The sequence below is a fragment of the Trachypithecus francoisi genome, unplaced genomic scaffold, assembly GCF_009764315.1.
Source record: "Trachypithecus francoisi isolate TF-2019V2 unplaced genomic scaffold, Tfra_2.0 Lachesis_group0, whole genome shotgun sequence".
Taxonomy (NCBI): domain Eukaryota; kingdom Metazoa; phylum Chordata; class Mammalia; order Primates; family Cercopithecidae; genus Trachypithecus; species Trachypithecus francoisi.
Window position 1 is genome coordinate 150,419,408 of NW_022681453.1, and position 22,304 is coordinate 150,441,711.

Genomic DNA, 22,304 nt, shown 5'->3' on the forward strand with positions numbered 1-22,304 from the left:
CCTGATCTAGTTTCTGGAGGAGATAGAAAGAATAGAGTGTTAGATAGCCGATTGCTATTTTGTTACTCACCTGCACTGAACGTTCTCTTTAAAACAAACTAGAAGACTGAATTCAGAAGAACAAATCTCACTAGAAACAAAGACCTCTCTCTAAGTAACAAAAGGGAATATTGTAAAAGGATCTCAGGGCAGCCTGATCTTTACAGCAGATAAAGAATTGCTTCCAGGTCCTTACTGATGCTATTTCCCAAAAAGATGTTTTACCAAAAAAAAAAATTAGACCACAGTAGACAAGTTCATATCACTTGTTGCATGCCAGGCACTGTTCTGAGTACTTAACATATGTTAACTAGTTTATAGACTTCTGAGGTAGGATTATTATTCCTGTTTTCAGACAGGAAAACTGAGGCACACAGTGATCCAGAGATGTGTCCAAGTGAATACTGTGAATTTTAATCCAGGTAGAGTTGGCTTCCAAACACTACACTCCCATCCATGATATTATTTTGCCTTTGTTCTTTCTAAAATTTTACAAAACATGTTTAACATACTTCATCACATTTTACTTACCTCATGTAGGATCAGGTATTATTCTCATTGTCAGTTTACGTAGAATAGAAATGAGGCTCAGAGAGGTTAATATACTGCTGAGAAATCACACAGTCAGTCACTGGCAGAGTCAAGAATCAGAATAAAATGTTCTGTTCCAGAGGTCACACTTTTACTTCCCTGCTCCCCTGCTAAACATCTCTTAATGTGAAATTTTCTTTAGATTTTGTTCTAACAGTATAAAAATGCAACACGATCACATCTCCTTATTTGTCAGGGCATTTTGTGCCTAATATTGACACAACTGCAATGTAACCCTTTCCCATTGATCACATACTCCTAATCATCTCCCTGTGATCCCTTCTCTGCCCAACTTGGATCACTACTATCCCTTTGTTCTGTTTGCAATTTATAGACCATTGACCAAGTGTCATCCTTGTCAAAATGAACCATTGCCTGCCAAAGGCATCTTGTCTGACCTAGAAATAATGTACCTTCTCTTTATCCTACTTATACCAAGAGAGCATGGGCAGCTTCCCTGTCACTGAATGTAACTTCTTCTTCTGATCCTACTTCCATCCCCAGGAGAGAAGACTCTACCAAGCGGTCTGCCCACAGACTGCACTCCCCAGGGAGCAGCGCTCCTTGGTCCTGACATACTTGCAGCATCTCATCCCTCCATACTCTCCTTGGCTTTGTTTTTCCATGCCTGCTACACCTCTCCTGAGGGGTGCATCCCAAGGGATGAGACTAAGCCCACAGTGGGCTGAATTGATAGTCTTAGGAAGACATCTTTTTAATCTGAACACAGGTTTGAATTTTTACAGGCAAGTTCAGCCCCTGGTGAAGCATGGAACTCACGCTGGCCTTCAAAGCAGGTCCCAGTAAGAATTATAGCCTTCCAGTCAGGTCTGAACATCAGTTCTTTTACTTTGCTCTGGAACTATCATCACCAGATCAGTATTTATTCTCAGTCAAGAAGGAGATGTCGCTGTAAAAGCTGTTGTTTCCCTTAACTTGTCTTCCTCACTTGACCAAATTTACCAAGCTGTGCGAGTTCCCGATGCTGGAAACCGGCCTGTTTTTCCTGCTTTCGTGGAGTGCCTTCCTGTCTGCCGAGGCTGCCGGCCTAACAGGTCAGTGCTTCATGCTGCACAGCCAACTGGGTGTGTGAATATGTGTGTGGCTCCGGTGTGTGCCCCTCCCTGACCTGGCAGGAGGTGAAATGAAGTCTCTCTTAAATAGTGCATGTGGATGGTTTGGGTGAGAATCAGCCTCTCTTGGGTACCCTGGAGAGAAAAAATAATAGTAATTCATCCATTTTGTACTAAGTAGCTTTCTTCCCCATTCTGTATTCTATTCTCCGAAATGCTTTCCTCTTTTCTCCTGGCTGGACAGGAGGTGTGTTGAAGAGACTGATTTATAGCGTGATGGATGACTTTTCAAATGGAAGTCTTCATTCAGAGTGAGAAAGGATACCCACAACTGTTGTGTAGAAAAGAGTGGTGGTTTTCGGTGGCTCTTAACAGCAGGTTTCAATGTAAACTGGCTCTCTAGAGTATGCCCATCTTCATACACATCGGTGTTTGAGATCTTCACATATGTTCCACAGCACGTAGGAAAACAAATAGCAAATGTGGTGGCTGTACAGTTTAATGTCTCTTAGCACAGAAAGTCTACAGAGAGAGTCCTCTGATGTGGAACAGTTGATAGAGAGGGGGCAGTTCATTAGACCCAAGGGCTGCAGATCCCAGGATCTGGATTAAGCAATTAGATTGCCTGTCTGCATCCGTGAGGATTTGTGCTTGGGTTACTGCAATGATTGGGTGCTTTTCCACGCAGGAGAATCTCTGTGGCTTCCAGCAAAATGTTAATGCTGTTTCTCTCCTGGAGCCACATTCCCTGCTTCTCCCAGGTTTCAATCCTGGATCCCTTTCTGCTCATTACATCTCAACTGACATTTGAGTGGTGAGAATCTTTCATAACTGGTAGCAAGGTATACCTCCCTGGGTGTTTGCATTTTAATAGATGATACTTTAAGTCTAAATAATAATACAAGTTGACATATAGTGAGGGTGTACCATGAGCCAGATGCTGGCTAGCTGTCTTTCGTGAGTGATTTCATTAATCTATAGAAAAATTCAAAAGTAAAAGACTATTCCCAGTTTACTCAGCCAACCTTAAGTGATGGAGCTGGGATTTAAAACTAGGAAATTCAATTTTAGATCCTGGGTTCTGGGGAACCACGCATTTCTGCCTCAAATGAAACTCCATCTGTGGAATATCAAGCAGACCTCTAAGGGTAGGTAGGAGGGAAGTAGTTAGAGCCCCAGGCAACTGCCTGGTTCAGTTACTCCTTGGCTGGTCTTGGCTCTCCTGTGAATGCCGTGGCAAATCTTTTTAGTAATGATAACCTATTGCTTTAACCAACTGGCCCAACTTACTGCAGAGCCACACAGTCCAAGCTATTCCCATTGGCTTCAAGGGTGTCTATTGCCAATACAGAAAGCCACCCACCAGTTCTTATGACACTATAATCAAGACTACATTACCGGATTCCACCCTACCAGGCCAGTGTATCTAAATTATTTCAATACAAAGTATGTTATTTTAGTGCATTGCCTCTTTATTAAGGAGGTAGCTGGAAAGCTTATGCATTTCAGAAAAAAAGTAGCATGTGCCTTCAGTGAAATAATGTAGGCAGATCATTTACATCACAGTCATTCAAAAAACATTAGTTCCCTTTCTTCCACATTCTGTATTCTGTTCAAGTTTAACTTATAAAATGATCTAAGTAATATTAATAATAAGAAAAAATATTTGACCTTCTAGAAATGTAAGAAAGTATCTTAACTCACCTTATTTTTTAATCTACTGTTGGATCTTATAATAAACACACACACACACACACACACACACACACACACCCCATTGCTTTAGAATTGTCAATTTGTGTAAAAATTGTCTATTTGCTTGTCCATTTCAGCAAGATCTTGTTCTATCAACTACATTAAAGCCTAAGATCCATGGGAAACTGAATAAATTGATAGTTTGCTTGATCCTTGCTCTTTCACACCCTTTCAACCTGATATCCTTACTGAGCTGCCACACAGACCACTTTCTAAGGAGCCAGCATCATGGGATGGGTGAATATTAGTGTGAACCTCAGTAACAGAAACACCCAAGTGTCCACGGCTGCACCCAGGGGCAGACTCACTCCAGAGTAGTCCACTAGATTTAGGCAATGTGCCTAACAGACATTTGCTACGCACCAAGTTCTAGGTGTGAGCATTTTCCATTGCCAAAGACCAAGCCTGCTTAGTCCAAATTACTTATGTGTTTGTTTGTTGTTTATTATTTAATCCTTGCCTATTTCCAAATTGGATTTGTGACAACTCATAACATAAGCCATACACATCACAGGACCATTTAGTTGAGGGTAAACACTCAAATGCTCTGGGACAGAATTTTTCTGCAAAATTAGGCAGCTGTTCATTGCTGTGGTTTGGCAATAAATATAGCTCTGAGCTTTCTGGCAGTCAAAGCCAAAAGGGAAACATGATGAGTTATATAGGAATAATACAGCATTATATTTTTTTTAAAAAGTCATGCTTATTAAAGTGGGCAAACTTTATTTTTCACACTAAAATTTTAGGGGAATTTATCACATGCATCTGTATATAAGGGACTTTGAACACCAGAAGAGACAGTGTATTTAACAATAATTTTAGGGAAGATGGAGGTTCATTCTTCATATGATCATTTCTCATATAAACTTTCAAGAGAACTTGAGGGTGCGGCATCAAATTATAATTCTCGAATTATTTCCATGTAATAATAAAATAATTTTAGTTCTAATGCACAGGTAAACTAATATGATACAAAACTAAAATCTAGAAAACTTTTAAAAAATTATTTCTGAATGAATAGACAACAATGAATATAGTAAACTAAAATGGAAAGAGCTATTAAATAGTTTATGAGTAACTACAGAGGTAACGAGCAATCATGGCACCTTGTATGGGTTCACTAAAAACACTTAATGTAGCTCCTAAAGATGGTATTAACATGCAATGATTTCCCAGCAGAATTCCCCAGGCCCTGACCTTTCAAAGTGGGCCCTCAAGGACACCTGCCTATTGAGCAGAGCTCTCGGCCACCTACCCATACTTCACCCTTTTATTGGTTTCAGAAATTAGGATTTCACATACAATTCTATTTGAAAAAAAATGTTCTGCTACTTTAAAGAAAGCACATCTGTTTTTAAATATGTTTTATTTTTTCTTACCCCAAGGTAATCCATATTCATGGTAGAAAATTTAGAAAATGCAGATTTACAGAAGGAAATAAATTTAGAATCACTTATATTCTTACTGAATATTAACAGCAATTGTTAATATTTGGCTGTGTCAAGCTAACTATATATATATATAATTATACACACATATATACACTTAAATATGCCTACCTAAATATACTCATGCATACATATATATATATATTTCTTAAGTAACTTACTTTTTTCATTCAACAATTTATAATGAAAAAAATGCCATGAATGGAGCATTAAAAAATTTATAGTGAATGTTTTTCAAGACATTAAATACTCCATCATATGAACTTGCCATAATTTATTATAACAACCTTTTGATTATTTACAGGTTTTAATCTTCTTCTTATTACTGCAATGATAATCCTTATAGCTAGAGATATAAAATTTTATTTATATAACTGCCTAAAAATAAAATGTCTGTCTGGTTTAATTAAAAGACTAAAATTTAAATTTTTGGAGAAATATATCCCAATTGTCTTTTAGAAAATTTGTATCCCCTTGCACTCCCACCAGCAATCTGAAAGCAAACTCATTCACTCCCATCTTCACCACCCCATATCTTATTTTTTTTTATTATTATACTTTAAGTTCTAGGGTACATGTGCACAATGTGCAGGTTTGTTACATATGTATACATGTGCCATGTTGGTGTGCTGCACCCATTAACTCATCATTTACATTAGGTATATCTCCTAATGCTATCCCCTCCCTCTACCACCTCCCCACAATAGGACCCAGTGTGTGATGCTCCCCTTCCCGAAGTGATCTCATTGTTCAGTTCCCACCTATGAGTGAGAACATGTGGTATTTGGTTTTCTGTTCTTGCTATAGTTTGCTGAGAATGATGGTTTCCAGCTGCAACCATGTCCCTACAAAGGACACAAACTCATCCTTTTTTATGGCTGCATAGTATTCCATGGTGTATATGTGCCACATTTTCTTAATCCAGTCTGCCACTGTGGACATTTGGGTTGATTCCAAGTCTTTGCTATTGTGAATGGTGCCGCAATAAACATACGTGTGCATGTGTCTTTATAGCAGCATGATTTATAATCCTTTGGGTATATCCCCAGTAATGGGATGGCTGGGTCAAATGGTATTTCTAGTTCTAGATCCTTCAGGAATTGCCACACTGTTTTCCACAATGGTTGAACAAGTTTACAGTCCCACTAACAGTGTAAAAGTGTTCCTATTTCTCCACATCCTCTCCAGCACCTGTTGTTTCCTGATTTTTTAATGATTGCCATTCTAACTGGTGTGAGATGGTATCTCATTGTGGTTTTGATTTGCATTTCTCTGATGGCGAGTGATGATGAGCATTTTTTCATGTGTCTGTTGGCTGTATGAACGTCTTCTTTTGAGAAGTGTCTGTTCATATCCTTTGCCCACTTTTTGATGGGGTTGTTTGTTTTTTTCTTGGAAATTTGATTCAGTTCTTTATAGGTTCTGGATATTAGCCCTTTGTCAGATGAGTAGATTGCAAAACTTTTCTTGCATTCAGTAGGTTACCTGTTCACTCTGATGGTAGTTTCTTTTGCTATGCAGAAGCTTTTTAGTTTAATTAGATCCCATTTGTCAAGTTTGGCTTTTGTTGCCTTTGCTTTTGGTGTTTTAGACATGAAGTCCTTACCCATGCCTATGTCCTGAATGGTATTATCTAGGTTTTCTTCTAGGGTTTTTATGGTTCTAGGTCTAACATTTAACTCTCTAATCCATCTTGAATTAATTTTCATATAAGGAGTAAGGAAAGGATCCAGTTTCAGCTTTCTACTTATGACTAGCCAATTTTCCCAGCACCATTTATTAAATAGGGTATCCTTTCCGCATTTCTTGTTTTTGTCAGATTTGTCAAAGATCAGATGGCTGTAGATGTGTGGTATTATTTCTGAGGGCTCTGTTCTGTTCCACTGATCTATATCTCTGTTTTGGTACCAGTACCATGCTGTTTTGGTTACTGTAGCCTTGTAGTATAGTTTAAAGTCAGGTAGTGTGATGCCTCCAGCTTTGTTCTTTTAGCTTAGGATTGTCTTGGCAATGCGGGCTCTTTTTTGGTTCCATATGAACTTTAAAGCAGTTTTTTCCAATTCTGTGAAGAAAGTCATTGGTAGCTTAATGGGGATGGCATTGAGTCTATAAATTACCTTGGGCAGTATGGCCATTTTCACAACATTGATTCTTCCTATTCATGAACATGGTATGTTCTTCCATTTGTTTGTGTCCTCTTTGATTTCACTGAGCAGTGGTTTGTAGTTCTCCTTGAAGAGGTCCTTTACATCCCTTGTACGTTGGATTCCTAGGTCTTTTATTCTCTTTGAAGCTATTGTGGATGGAAGTTCATTCCTGATTTGGCTCTCTGTTTGTCTGTTACTGGTGTACAAGAATGCTTGTGATTTTTGCACATTGATTTTGAATCCTGAGACTTTGCTGAAGTTGCTTATCAGCTTAAAGAGATTTTGGGCTGAGACAATGGGGTTTTCTAAATATACAATCATGTCATCCGCAAACAGGGACAATTTGACTTCTTCTTTTCCTAACTGAATACCCTTGATTTCTTTCTCTTGCCTGATTGCCCTAGCCAGAACTTCCAACACTATGTCCAACACTATGTTGCCCCCACTCTCTTGTGGCTTGTAGAGTTTCTGCCAAAAGATCCACTGTTAGTCTGATGGGCTTCCCTTTGTGTGTAACCCGACCTTTTTCTCTGGCTGCCCTTAACATTTTTTCCTTCATTTCAACTTTGGTGAATCTGACAATTATGTATCTTGGAGTTGCTCTTCTCGAGGAGTATCTTTGTGGCGTTCTCTGTATTTCCTGAATTTGGATGTTGGCATGCCTTACTATGTTGGGGAAGTTCTCCTGGATGATATCCTGCAGTGTTTTCCAACTTGGTTCCATTCTCCCCGTCACTTTCTGGCACACCAATGAGATGTAGATTTGGTTTTTTCGGATAATCCCATACTTCTTGGAGGCTTTGTTCATTTCTTTATACTCTTTTTTCTCCACACTTCTCTTCTCGCTTCATTTCATTCATTTGATCTTCAATTGCTGATACTCTTTCTTCCAGTTGATCAAGTTGGTTACTGAAGCTTGTGCATTTGTCACATATTTCTCATATTATGGTTTTCATCTCTATCAGTTCTTTTAAGGTCTTCTCTGCATTGATTATTCTAGTTATCCATTCATCCATTCTTTTTTTAAGGTTTTTAGTTTCTTTGCACTGGTTACATAGTTCCTCCTTTAGCTCTGAGAAGTTTGATCGACTGAAGCCTTCTTCTCTCAACTTATCAAAGTCATTCTCCATCCAGCTTTGTTCTGTTGCTGGTGATGAGCTGCGTTCCTTTGGAGGGGGAGATGCACTCTGATATTTTGAATTTCCAGCTTTTCTGCACTGCTTTTTCCCCATCTTTGTGGTTTTATCTGTCTTTGGTCTTTGATGATGGTGACGTACTGATGGGGTTTTGGTGTGGGTGTCCTTTCTGTTTGTTAGTTTTCCTTCTAACAGTGAGGACCCTCAGCTGTAGGTCTGTTGAGTTTGCTTGAGGTCCACTACAGACCCTGTTTGCCTGGGTATCAGCAGCGGAGGCTGCAGGAGATAGAATATTGCTGCACCGCAAGTGTTGCTGTCTGATTCTTGCTTTGGAAGCTTCGTCTCAGGGGTGTACCCTACCGTGTGAGATGTGAGGTGTCAGTCTGCACCTAGTGGGGGATGTCTCCCAGTTAGGCTACTCAGGGATCAGGGACCCACTTGAGCAGGCAGTCTGTCTGTTCTCAGATCTCAACCTCTGTGCTGGGAGATCCTCTGCTCTCTTTAAAGCTATCAAACAGGGGCATTTACCTCTGCTGAGGTCTCTGCTGCTTTTTGTTTAGCTATGCCCTGTCCCCAGAGGAGGATTCTACAGAGGCAGGCCGGCCTCCTTGAGCTGCGGTGGACTCCACCGAATTCGAGCTTCCAGGTGGCTTTGTTTACCCACTTAAACCTCAGCAATGGCGGGTGCCCCTCCCCCAGCCTAGCCTCTGCCTTGCAGTTAGATCTCAGACTGCTGTGCTAGCAATGGGGGAGGCTCCGTGCGCATGGGACCCTCCAGGCCAGGTGTGGGATATAATCTCCTGGTGTGCCGTTTGCTAAGACCCTTGGTAAAGTGCAGTATTAGGGTGGGAGTTACGAAATTTTCCAGGTGTTGTGTGTCTCACTTTCCCTTGGCTAGGAAAAGGGATTCCCTTCCCCCTTGTGCTTCCCAGGTGAGGCAGTGCCTCACCCTGCTTCATCTCTGGCTGGTCGGGCTGCACCAGCTGACCAGCACCAATTGTCCAGCACCCCAGTGAGATGAACCTGATACCTCAGTTGAAAATGCAGAAATCACCCATCTTCTGTGTCACTCACGCTGGGAGCTGGAGGCTGGAGCTGTTCCTATTTGGCCATCTTGGGTGAGCCCCCCCCAATGTTATTAATCACTAGCAATTTGATAATCAAGTTCCATTTTCTTCTGGTTTCATTTATTATATTTTTATGAAGGAAAAGCTTTTTTAATTACATGTCATTTGCTGTTTGTATTTCTTCTTTGGTGAGCTACCAGTTTATGCCCTTTGTTACCTTTTTTGTTGTTACTTTTTTCCTGTTGAGATGTTTATCTTTGTCACATTATAGTTTAGTTACTCTTTATCTATGGAGAAAATTGGCTAGGACCAGTGGCTCATTTCTATAATCCCAGCACTTTGGGAAGCCAAGCGGGGAGGATTCCTTGAACCCAAGAGTTCCAGACCAGACTGGACAACATAGTGAGACCCAGTCTCTACCAAAAAAAAAAAAACTTATGTGGGCATGGTGGCCCACACTGTGGTCCTAGCTACCAGGGAGGCTGAGGCAGGAGGATTGCTTGAGCCCAGGAGTTCAAGACTGCAGTGAGCTATCACACAACTGCATTCTAGCCTGGTCAACAAAGAGACACCCTGTCACTAAAAAAAAAAAAAAAAGAAAAGAAAATTAACCTTTGACTGTCATATAGGCTATAAATATTCTCCAATTTGTACTTGTACCTTTTAACTATGTTCTGTTTTGTTCGTTTGGGTAAGGGAAAGGGGTTAGCATAGGCATTTTCAAGTTTTATGTGCTTAATTATATCGCCTCCTTAGAAAGCCCAAGTGGATGGTATGTCTACAAACTTAGCAGCCTAAAAAATAATAAAAAAGAAAAAATGTGTAGAAAACCCAAGTGTTTCTTAATGGTACTGTATAATTTCTGTTAAAACTTGTTTGATTTTGTTTTTGCATCAGAAACCAACTGGAATATGTTTTGATATGAGGTGTGGGGTATAGTAGTGATTTGATTTTCTTCCCAGATGATAAGTCACTTGTCCTAACACCCATCAACTTTTACCTACTTAAAATGTCTGTGTATGTACACACACATGTATGTGTATGTGTATCTGTATGTTCTGGGCTTTCATTTGTTCCACTGAATGTTTGATATTCACTGTGTCAATTATTTCAGCTTCGTGGTTTATTTTAATATCTAGTAGGTCAATCTTTCACTCCTCTTCCCCATATTCAAAAGCTCCTTTGCTATACTTATGTATTTATTATTCCTGATGGACTTGAAAATAACACGTTCCAAACAGAAAATAATTTTGGAATTATAATTGGGGTACATTAAATTTTTAGATTAATTTGAAGAGAAATGGCATTTTTATAACATCAAGTCTTCCCACCCAGGAATATGTTATGACTCTCCATTTATTTGAGTCATATTTTATGGCTCTCAGTAAATTTTTATAGTTGTCTTCACATTAGACCTACAAATTTCTTGTTAAGTACCTTTTTAGCAGCTACTTTATATTTTGGGGTGCTATAGTAAATGAGAACTTCTTTCTTTATAGTTTCTAACTGGTTATTGTTCATATATGTGCATCTAGATTGCACTGCACTGTTTGATTTACTCTCTCTAGTTCTAAAGTACAAAATTAGAGCTGATGTAGAATTAGGATTAATGGGCAGAAGTTAGACTGTCAAGTTCAGGAGGGCTTTATCAGCATCAAAAGAATGACTGAACCATTGTAGGCACAAAATAAATATCGTTTGAGCAGTGGAATGAATACTTTTCATTCAACAAAAGAAAAAAACTCCCAAACCCTGAATAACAGATCACTTTATAAGGTAGTAAGTGTTCTGTGCCTGATAATATTCCTACAGATTTTACACATCCACTGGTCCAAATATTTCACAGCAGATCCATACATCAAGTAAATGATATATCATAAATTTCATTAATCTGTAACTTTATTTTCCCAACTATTAAGTTAAAAAATGAAGACATATAGGCATGAAAGGAAGAGCTCTGTCTAGAGGAATGTGGTGGACATGTGTTGGTTCTGGCTGCCCAGCACACATTCTTACTTCCAGTAGTAATAGCATCCTGATATCTCTTAGGAAACTACCCCCGACTCCAATGGATAACATCTAATCAATGTGTCCCACCCTCCCCTGAAAAAGAGAATGAGGACATCTGAAGCTAGGTCAACTAGACACTGTTCCCCTGGTATGTAAAACTTTAGGAGGGAGAGAGGAGGATGTATAACTGCTGGCACCTGTTCAATAGCAGAGCCCTGTTGAGAACCTCTATTTATTTATTCCTGCCACCAGATCCCTGGAGCAGCCATGATGCCTCCTTTCTAAGAGCTATCACAGTTCCTTCCAATAAATTCCTTTCTGATTATGTTAGCCAGAGTCTGTTTTTATTACTTGCAAACAAAGAAATCTAAATGGTACAAAGGAAGGAAAAGTCCATTAGGTATTTCAACAGAGGAAACTGTATAACTTTGTGACAGATCAGAAGGGAAGAGAGTCTCAAAGACAGCACAGCCTCTAGGCTAGGATACTTGGGGCCATCTTATGCCAGGTGCATACTGAAAAACAAACAAAAAGAATCAAGCTTTTAAAGACAGTTTGCAGTGTTCATTATCCTTTCCAATTCAGCTTCTTATCAGATTCATCATGAACACTTCAGTGTAAGCAGCTTGCTCATTAACACATCGCCTGTGTTCACTTTCAGTTGTTACTAATTTCATGATGATCATTTGATTTATTTTGATCATCTTTTACTTCAAGGGCCACATTTGCAGCCACCTCATCTCAGTCTCTTGGAAATTGCACCTGCCAGTGTTCAATAGTCACATAGAACTTGGTTTTATGGAAACAAGTGGCTTTTAGACATGCAAATGAAGGCTGGTGTTTCTGTTACCCAGAAATCTGAATCTCTGCTACTTGAAATATACAAGCACATTGAGAAAACATTTATTTGGGAAGATCGGGCAGAATATAAAATGCAAGTGAGAAGTCTTTATGGAGGATGAGAGTATGCACAGAGAAACGGACATTAGGGACTTCTCACAAATCCAGAGAGCATAGAAAGAAGAGAACATATACGGATGTGTCTGCCCTCCTTACAAAATCAGCCACTGAGACATGTGTCTCTGGTTTCTGGATCTTAGCTGACTTGCTAAAGGATTGGAATAAGTCATCCTAATAATTGGCATCTCTATCTTCCTTATTGCTAAAGTCAAAGGAATTTATTACTTTGTAATAGAAGGACATTGTACACATACAGAATGTGGCTTTTGGGTAAATACATGACCCTAAGGAATTCTCTCCATGAGGTACCTGGTATGCATGACTGCCTAATTTTGGATCAGGTAGAATTTTCTTGTGCAGAGACCTGTTTTCTAAAAGTCATTAGGTTACTGAGCCATTATTTTAAAATGAATATTGAAAATACTTCAGCAGTATTATTTATAGTGTAATCTCTAATGGAATTGAATCCTGTCATAGAAGCTGCTTTCCAGTTTATGAAGATAACGGAGAAGCACAGCTGGACAGATTGTTTGAAAATTCATTTTTATACTCTGTTTCCCAGCTGAGACTTTAGGGGTGAGGTTTTCGCCAGAAGCAAGCTTTTAGGGACAGTCATTAAACACCCAAAGAGTAAGATTTCTAATGGCAACATTGACACCATGTCTAATGATTTCTCTGCTTCCAGGCATTGCTGTAATAAAGGCAGCTTCCATTTTAGATTCCTAGGGCAATTTTATGTTCATTGGAGGCAAAGGAGGGGAAAAGGGCCACTGGCATACCTCATTTTCTCATACAAAAAGTTAAACAGTATAGAACACTATTTACTCAGCTTAGAATAACTTCCATTTAAGAAAACAAGAATCCAGAAATATGAAGGAAAAAAAGTCCTGATCATTAAGTAAAGGGGCTGGGCTTTGTAGTCTGATTCTAGAAAGTAAACGACTCTTAAAAACAATGAAAGTGTAGAAAGTTAAAAACAAGTAACACCCTGGCCCATTCATTAAGGAATTGACCAAGATGTCTGAAAGAAAGAAGTGCTTAGCACATGCAAGTTGTGTTTACAACACAAACAGTTAAATCATCTCAATCCCTTCCCTCAAGCCTGTTCTCCTACTGGTCTCAAATCACAAGGGCCTAATTACATTGCCATGATAGGAAAAGCTGCACTTGGAAACTCAGGTGCTATATATTTGTCAAGTCCGTTCTTAAAAGGCTTTTGTAGAGTAAGCAGTGAGGAAAAAGGGGATCTTGAGAAAGTCTATTTTGCAATAGATAAGGAGGAGAGATTTCCAAATGAAATGACTATTACTGGACATGTTGAGATTTCACTTGTCTGAGTAAGTTGGCTTATTATTTCTCATCTCATCATTTCTCACTTGGGCAAAAATTGTTTTCAAACTCTTAAGAAGGCTTTTAGCTCAAAGGTGAATGTGTTCCATTTGGCTGGCCACTGATGCATTGCATGACTGAATGGGAAATGTATTTCTGGAGCTCAGTAAATAAAACAAATCTCCAGGAGGGGACTTAGTTTGAATTGTTTCTCAAAACAAATCTGGCCAGTTTTAGCCTCCAAATACATGTCATTCGCCAGCATCTCTTACCTTAAAACTGGTTTGCTTGCTTATTGACAGAACCAGGTGAATCCAACTTAACCAACAATCCACCAACAAATGAGGTGAGGTGAGAGTGATTTCCAAGCTGGGGAAAAAAAAAAAAACCCTGAGGCTCAAAATATTAAAAAAAAAAAAACCCTGAGGCTCAAAATATTAGGCGTTTAAGCTGCAGAAATAGTGCCTATAATTCTCAAGGGGATTAGTTAACCAGCACACTGAACCAAAGGCAAACATGCAATGATGCCATCTCAATAAACACAGGTGTAAAATATGTCTTCTCACATAATAACTCATTAACTCACACCTGCACTTCCTTGAACCGAATAGCTCTTCATTTCAATATTCAAACAACCTGCACATGTAGCTAAAGTAGTGGACAAATTTACCCCTGCTTTCTTCACTGTAAATGTTTTCAATCATTATTTAACAACTCTTCGTGGTGCCAGAAGACATAGGGAAAGAGGTAAAATTATTTCCCAAGAACCACATTCTGCATAGGCATGTAGAAAATTGTCAGAAGATGGCACAAATAACATATGGGTGAAGAAGAAAAGGGAGTCAAGGATAATTCCCAGGTTTTTATGTCTGTTGGGTCAGTGGTTCATTTCACCAAAATGGAGAATACAAGTGAGTGAATACATGCAGCCAAAAGGAGACACAATAATCAGTTCATTCCAGGACCTTCAGAATTCCACAGAAAGGTAGAATATTCACGTGGAAAAGTACAGTGGGCAACTGGCCTGGACATCTGGGGTGAGATTGCTGATCACAGGTTTAGGTGACATTGATGTAAACGTGTTAGCTGACTCCAAGGAAACGGGAACTAGAATGAGACCAGGGTAAGGAGGGTAAGCCTAATGAACACCAAAACTTGAGGTGCCATGCCAGGGATCTAAGCAAAACAGGTTTTTCCTTCTTCTCCAGACCTCAAGATAATTTGCATAAGTACTCATTACTATGTTATGAAGAATTTACATAGAGGATATTTTTAAACAAAAATGTCTAAACCTGGCAACATAGATTTGAAGTAACACTTAAGTGCATATCTATACTCAGCATTGGAGGAATCAGAAATAACATAGATTCATGCTGTTTTCTATATTGATGCTCTTATATTCCACAGATGCATTATTAATCTGCCAACTGTGGAGTTGCCAAATATGGTGAACTAGACAGTAATTTTACTCTTTGGAAAGCTGGATACTTTCATATTGCCTGAAGGATTTTTCCATTTTGTTAAATCTTTGACTTCTCAGTTCCAGGTTCACTTTCAGTGATTGTAGGAAACCTGTCAGAAATCTCTCTTCTTAGTAGACCAAAAATAAATAAAATGTGACATGAAAAACCCATCAACCTCTTAAACCCCTCAGAGGACCATCTGAGTGCAAGACACATTTTGTTTTTCTTTCTTACTCATTCTTTTTCTGTGTTCTGGTGATAAAATCAATATTCCTGTCCAAAAATGCAATATTCTGTAGTCTTAGAAACTCTTCAAGTCTGCATTTAATATCAAGGCAAAGCATGCTTCATGTGACACTTATTTTTCTACTTCTGTATCTGATGGCTTCATCAACTTTTAATGAGTAAAGAATTCTGGAGTAATGTTATCAGAAGCAGAGACTGTATGTGACAATAGTCTTGAATAAGAAAATTTATTAGAAGACAATGGACCCTGCCAGGAATAAATTCACATAAACATTTATTCCTATGTAAGAATTAGAGTTAATCTCCATGTGTTCTCTTTTCAAAGCACATAAACGTTTCTTGAAGTAGAAGTTCATTCCTTTGACAGATGTGTATTTGAGTACCTGACATGTGCTGGACACTGTTATGGGTCAGCGATAATACAGCAGGTCAGGAACCTAGCTCTTGAGGAGATAGAGGTCAAGAGGGAGACACTGGGTAATCTAGTTGACAGGAAGTCAAGTGAAGCTGTTAAACCCCATGCAATTCTTCAATCCCATGTATGCAGACCTTGAAGCAAATGTAAAAACGGAACCATTTATATCACAGACATTTACAATTGGAAGGTGCTTAGAGGTCATCTAGAGCAATGCTTGCCAGAGTTTCTTGACCCTTATTGGCAAGAAATAAAATAGATTTATTATGTAACAAATGCTTATACATTAATGTTTGTTTTGGGTATTTTTTGCCCACAAGGGTAATTATATTACCTTAGAATATACAAAAGTACTAATTAAAATTATGATGATCTTACGTTTTCTTCCTCCTTGCTTGGATTGTCTTATATACCCCTATTTGAAAACCACTGAACAGGCTACCTTCCTCAATTTCGTGAGGAGGAAGCAATGGACGAGGCAATGGATTTAAATTGCACCAGTCATCAAACTAGCAAAGTGTCTGAACTATGACTAGATAGATCCTATGTTTTCTGACCCAATATTGCACAATTTTTCTTACATAATTTACAACCACACATTGAAGTTTGATCATATCAACAAGTAAATAGACATACTATATTTAGTAGCACTAATGCTTTCTGAGAGGGTCCAGAAGTGGAAGTCATGGAGAACTATGTAAACGGTACTGTGTTAAACAAAAGGAATTAATTGTTCTCTGAAAATTGATCTCTCTGGAAATAATTTACTTGTCAGCAGAATCATTATTTTTCCCCAAGAATCATAGATCTCCTCATGCTGTTTCCTAAATTTTTTGCTTGCCAATTAACTTGAGTTTAACCATGTGCCTCTTTGTGGTTTTTCAAAACAGTTCTTTTAGATAGCATCAAAAAGTGTTGGTTCTAGTTCTTATCCAAAACTGTGTAAATGAGTCCCTGCAGTCAATCCTTTGGGCTCTTGCCCACCACTAAAATCTCACTGTACAAACACTGAAAGGCAGTGTTGTGCACAAACATGAGTCAGATGCTCTTATTATTTTTTGTAGGCCACCTCCTGATTTCTTTCAGAGTCCCTTATTTATTTGAGGTTCCAGATATTTTTGAGCATGACCCACTCCACATGAACCCAGATGTATGTAGTTGAGTCCATTCATCATTGCTGCAGGGCCCCATACATGCAATTTAAATCTAAGATCTTGGACATGTAACACAAGAGTTGCATTTAAGGATTGCTTGTTTTTCCAGCAGAGATGGAAACAGAATGATCAGATTTTATTTTTACTGGGAAAGCAAATGAAGAACTATTTTGCCAACAGAGGGTAGACATACTAGGTATTTTATATTTCTAATTTTTTGTATACCAGGCCTAACAAAACATGCAAGATAAATACCTTAGTGCTTATAATAAATAGTTTGACAATTAAGCATAGAGTTTATTAATTGTTTCTCCTATTAAGTTTTGTATTCAAAAATTTTTTAAATTAATTCATGTGTATTTATTCCCTACTTATAATGGATAAGCCCAAGGGTGCTGGTAAAGTGCATGTTTCTCAGATATGCCCCGCAATCACCTGCCTCTCTCCCTTTGCTCTTGCTGAAGTCCCTCCCCATGAACCTGCACTCCCAAATTTTCCTCATCTTTCAAGATCTAAATGCCTCTGCCACTTTCAGGAAAACATTCTTCATCCCTCTCTCAGCTTTTCTAGCCTTAAAGAAATTACTCCCTTTGAGAATTCCTTTATTATCACCCACTATTCTACCCAGTTTTAGATGTCTTTGTATATATCTTGTCTCTGTTAGGAGACATAAAGCCGCTTGAGGCCTAGGCCTGCTTTATTCATTCTTGTGTTCCTAATACCCATGGTCAGTGCTTTACTCAGTATAGGATCTCAACAGATAACTAGCAATTGAGTGGAAAAATACCAGATACCAAACTCACTCATGTAAGTCTGGTAACTTAATTGTGACATTACTGAGAATTGTCTAAGTTTAGATTACTAAGAAGAGCAAGCACATTTCTACCTGATTTCCTTGATGCAGGAGTTAAAGGTGAAGAGAAGACAACAAAGGTGAAAAAGGGCATAGAATGTGCAAAGCATGTACTATCTCCCAGTCACTTGTTAAATAGGAAATGTTGCTGTGTTTATCCCTGAAATGAGTTTCTCCAAGTTATTCCTTCTTGTCTTCTTCGTTTCATCTCCTAATATTTATGGCAAAACCCTATATTTACTTAAGAGTATTGAGTTTGTAAAGCATTTTAATATCCATTATATTGCATTACACTAAAAACAGACCTCTGAGACTGGTAGCCACTAGCCAGATGAGAACATTAAGTCTCAGTAGGGTGAAGCTATTGGCCAGCATCATCGTGTTATGCCTGTAGCCATGGCCAGAGAATGGCAACCTGGGAAGCATTGAGGCCCAAGATACCACAGGGGCTGAGAGGTATGGACCGCTGATTTTACAGCTCTTTATTTTAGTGGCCACGTCTTCTTTTTCATATATTCTTTTTTGGCTGCTTTTTCATTTTTCTTTGTCAAGTTTTTTTCTGCTTACATTGGGTCTATTTTTATGTCCCTTGTCCACTTTCTTGAGGTAAATAGTCAACTGATTTTCAATCTTTTTGTCCTAATAAAATGCACATAAGACTATCAATTTTCCACTAAATAATTATTTGATTTTTATCCCATTGGTTTTGATAGGGTATGTGGTATAAACTTATTGTTATTTATGTATAAGTAATCTGAAATTTCACATTTGATTTCACCTTCAACTCAATTTATATATTTATTTATTTATTTATTTTGAGATGGAGTTTCACTCTTATTGCCCAGGCTGGAGTACAATGGCATAATCTCAGCTCACTGCAACTTGCACCTCCCGGGTTCAAACAATTCTCCTGCCTCAACGTCCCAAGTAGCTGGGATTACAGGTGCACACCACCATGCCTGGCTAGTTTTTGTATTTTTAGTAGAGACGGAGTTTTGCCATTTTGACCAGGCTGGTCTTGAACTCCTGACCTCAGGTGATCAGCCTTCTTCAGCCTCCCAAAGTGCTGGGATTACAGGCATGAGCCACTGCGTTTGGCCTCAACTCAAATTTTAATTTAAAAAATGCATTTTAAAGCCTCCAGTGAATACATTTGTTTAGCCTATGCTTTTTTAATTTTCAGTCTCATAACATTGTGATAAAAAATATGACAGCCTTATAACATTGTGATCAAAAGATGTGATTTATTTGTTTCTTTTTTTTTGAAAGAAAAAGTTTTATTCAACTTTTTGGTGGTAAAGTATATCATCAATTTTATTTTATGTAATTTTTTCACATTCCAATATTGTTGGGATGAAAAGGAAATAATTTTAAAGTAAAGTAAAAAAAATTTAAAACCTCTCAGATTTTCTTGATATAATTACTCTCTGAAACTAAAATGACTTCACAGAACCATGTCAATTCTGGAAAGCTAGAAAAAGAAAACCAAAGAATAAAACACAAAAATATAATTTTGAAACATTTTTTGAAATTAGCAAAAGATATTTATAAGCCAAAAAAAAAGGGTAGCAAAAATGATGGTACTCCTTTGAAGATGTCTTATAATTGTTCCAAAATGCTAAAAGGTCAAGAATAAGGGAAAAATCTCTTCTGGAGACATACAAGATCAGAGCCAACTCTTAGCAAGGGTGAGTTGATACCTAGACCCAGACGTTAGTGAGAGACTTTCTCCTCAAAATGTGGTCCAAGGACCAGCATCATGGACATCCCCTAATAGCATAAAAATGCAGAATTGGGGGCTCTACCCCAAACCTACTGAAGGAGGATCTGCATTTTAACAAGTTCCCCGGGTGATTTGGCAATTCACATGTACATTAATATTCAAGAAACACTGGACAGAGTCATTGCCTCGTGGATTCTTGGGCCACTGTTGCACTTCCAAGTGCAGTCAAGTGGCTTCTGATATATGGAGAGGACAGTGATATAAGCTGTAAATTAAGCAAAGCCTGGAAGTGACAAGAACAGGCAAGGCAAAATGGTAAGAAACAGCAGTAAGAGAGAAGGAGAGAGGGAGTAGGTTCCTTTGTGGGGTGAACTACTTCTGTCACTTGGGCAGAGTCATCAGAACTCACTATTTTCTATGCCCTTTGATCTGAAGGTTTGTGTTCTAGAGATTTAAAAACATCCTTTTATATGTGGAGAAGACTTTTGGAGTTTCTCTTTAAACCTCATAGCTTATTTGAAAAAATTAAATTCTTATGAGTAGAAGATATGGTAACAATATATTTTTAAATTTTACTTTAGACTTGTTTGAAATTGAAACAATTTTGAAAGCCGGTAAGTTTTTCTTGTCTTCACTTATTGAGAAAATTGGCCTCTATTCAAAATGCCTAAAAGTTTCATCTGGAACCAGTATTATTTCTTTGACCTTAAAAAAAAAAAAAAAAAAAAAAAAAGACTGAATTGAAGGGTTCATCCTAGTGGATAAATGAAGTAATACAAAGGAAAATGACAGGCCTTCAGAATTGGAGGAAATCCAGACTTTAAGAAAAAGAATCCTTTCTACTACAATGCTGGCAGATAATCTTTCAGCTCAAACATACAATGGGAACTGCATTTTTACACTTACACGTCACAGTAGCTACTCTACCATAGGATAGTGCTTGTGTTTTGAAAGGATTATGGGATTGGGAATTGGAAGACATAAATCCATGTCTGGGCTATGCCTCATTAATAGTTCCAGGTCTAACATATTTCTCTCTCCAAACCACTTGTTCCAGTATAAAGGCTGGATATTATCCATTCTCACACTGCTGTGAAGAAATACCCAAGACTGGGTAATTTATAAAGAGAGATTTAATTGACTCACAGTTCCACATGGCTGGGGAGGCCTCAGGAAACTTACAATCATAGCGGAAGGCACCTCTTCTCAGGGCGGCAGGAGAGAGAAAGAGTGCAAGAAGGGGAAATACCTGATGCTTATAAAATCATCAGATCTAGTGACAACTCGCTTACTATCATGAGAACAGCATGGGGGAAGCTGTCCCTATGATCCAATTACTTCCCACCAGGTCCCTCCCATAACACATGGGGATTATGGGAACTATAATTCAAGATTAGATTTGGGTGAGGACACAGCCAAGCCATAACATTCTGCCCCTGGCTCTCCCAAATCTCATATCTCACATTTCAAAACACAATCATGTCCTTCCAACAGCCCCCCAAAATCTTAACTTATTCCAGCATTAACCCAAAAATCCAAGTCCAAAGTCTCATCTGAGACAAGGCAAGTCCCTTCTGCCTATGAGCCTGTAAAATCAAAAGCAAGTTAGTTACTTCCTAGATACAACAAGGGTACAGGCATGGCATTCCATATGAGAGAAATTGGCCATAACAAAGGAGGTACAGGCCCCATGCAAGTCCAAAATCTATTACGTCAGTCATTAAACCTTAAAGTTCCAAAATGATCTCCTTTGACTCCACGTTTCACATCCAGGTCATGTTGATGCAAGACTTGGGCTCCCACAGTCTTAGGCAGCTCTGACCCTGTGGCTTTGTAGGGTACAACCCTGTCTCAGCTGCTTTCATGGGCTGGTGTTGAGTGTCTGTTGCTTTTCCAGGTGCATGGTGCAAGCTGTCAGTGGATCTACCATTCTGGGGTCTAGAGGGCAGTGGTCTCTTCCCACAGCTCCACTAGGCAGTGCCCTAGTGAAGACTGTGTGGGTTCCAATTCAACATTTTCCTTCCATACTACCTTAGCAGAGGTTCTCCATGAGGGTTCCACCACTGTAGCAAACTTCTGCCTGTACATCTAGGCATATCCATACATCCTCTGAAATCTAGGTGGAGGTTCCCAATTCTCAGTTATTAACTTCTGTGTACCCACAGTCTCCACACCATGTAGAAGTTGGAGCTAAAGCAGTTGGGACACAGGGTACCACGTCCTGAGGCTGCACAGAGCAGGGCAGGCCTGGGCCAGGCCCATGAAACCTAGGCCTCCAGGCCTGTGATGGGAGGGACTGTTGTGAAGGTCTCTGACATGCCCTGGAGACATATTACCCATTGTTTTGGTGATTAACATTTGGCTTCTCATTACTTATGTAAATTTTTGCAGTGGTCTTGAATTTCTCCGCAGAAAAATTGTTTTATTTTTTTCTATTGTATTGTCAGGTTGCAAATTTTCCCAAGTTTTATGCTTTGAGTTCTCTTGAATACTTTGCTGCTTAGAAATTTCTTCCACCAGATACCCTAAATTATCTCTCTCAAGTTCAAATTTCCACAGATCTCCAGGGCAGGGGCAAAATGCCACCAGTCTCTTTGCTAAAGCATAGCAAGAGTCACCTTTGTTCCAGTTCCCAACAAGTTCCTCATCTGAGAACAACTCAGCCTGGACTTCATTGTCCATGTCACTATCAGCATTTTAGTCAAAGCTATTCAGCAAGTCTCTAGGAAGTTCCAGCCTTTCCCATCTCTTCCTGTCTTCTGAGTCCCCCAAGTCTCTAGGAAGTTCTGAACTTTCCCTCATTTTCCTGTCTTCTTCTGAACCCTCCAAACTGTTCCAACCTCTGCCTGTTACCCAGTTCCAAAGTTGCATCGACATTTTTGAATACCCTTATAC

The 22,304-nt window shown here is 38.8% G+C and overlaps 1 protein-coding gene across 1 annotated transcript in view; it reads left to right on the top strand.

Annotated features, from left to right (window-relative positions):
- SLC9A9 (solute carrier family 9 member A9) overlaps positions 1–22,304 on the top strand; it is a 608,786-nt gene that overhangs the window by 284,233 nt on the left and 302,249 nt on the right. Inside the window, exon 8 of the mRNA XM_033212402.1 lies at positions 1,580–1,685. Within this exon, the coding sequence (XP_033068293.1) occupies positions 1,580–1,685 (106 nt within the window). The remainder of the gene's footprint in view (positions 1–1,579; positions 1,686–22,304) is intronic.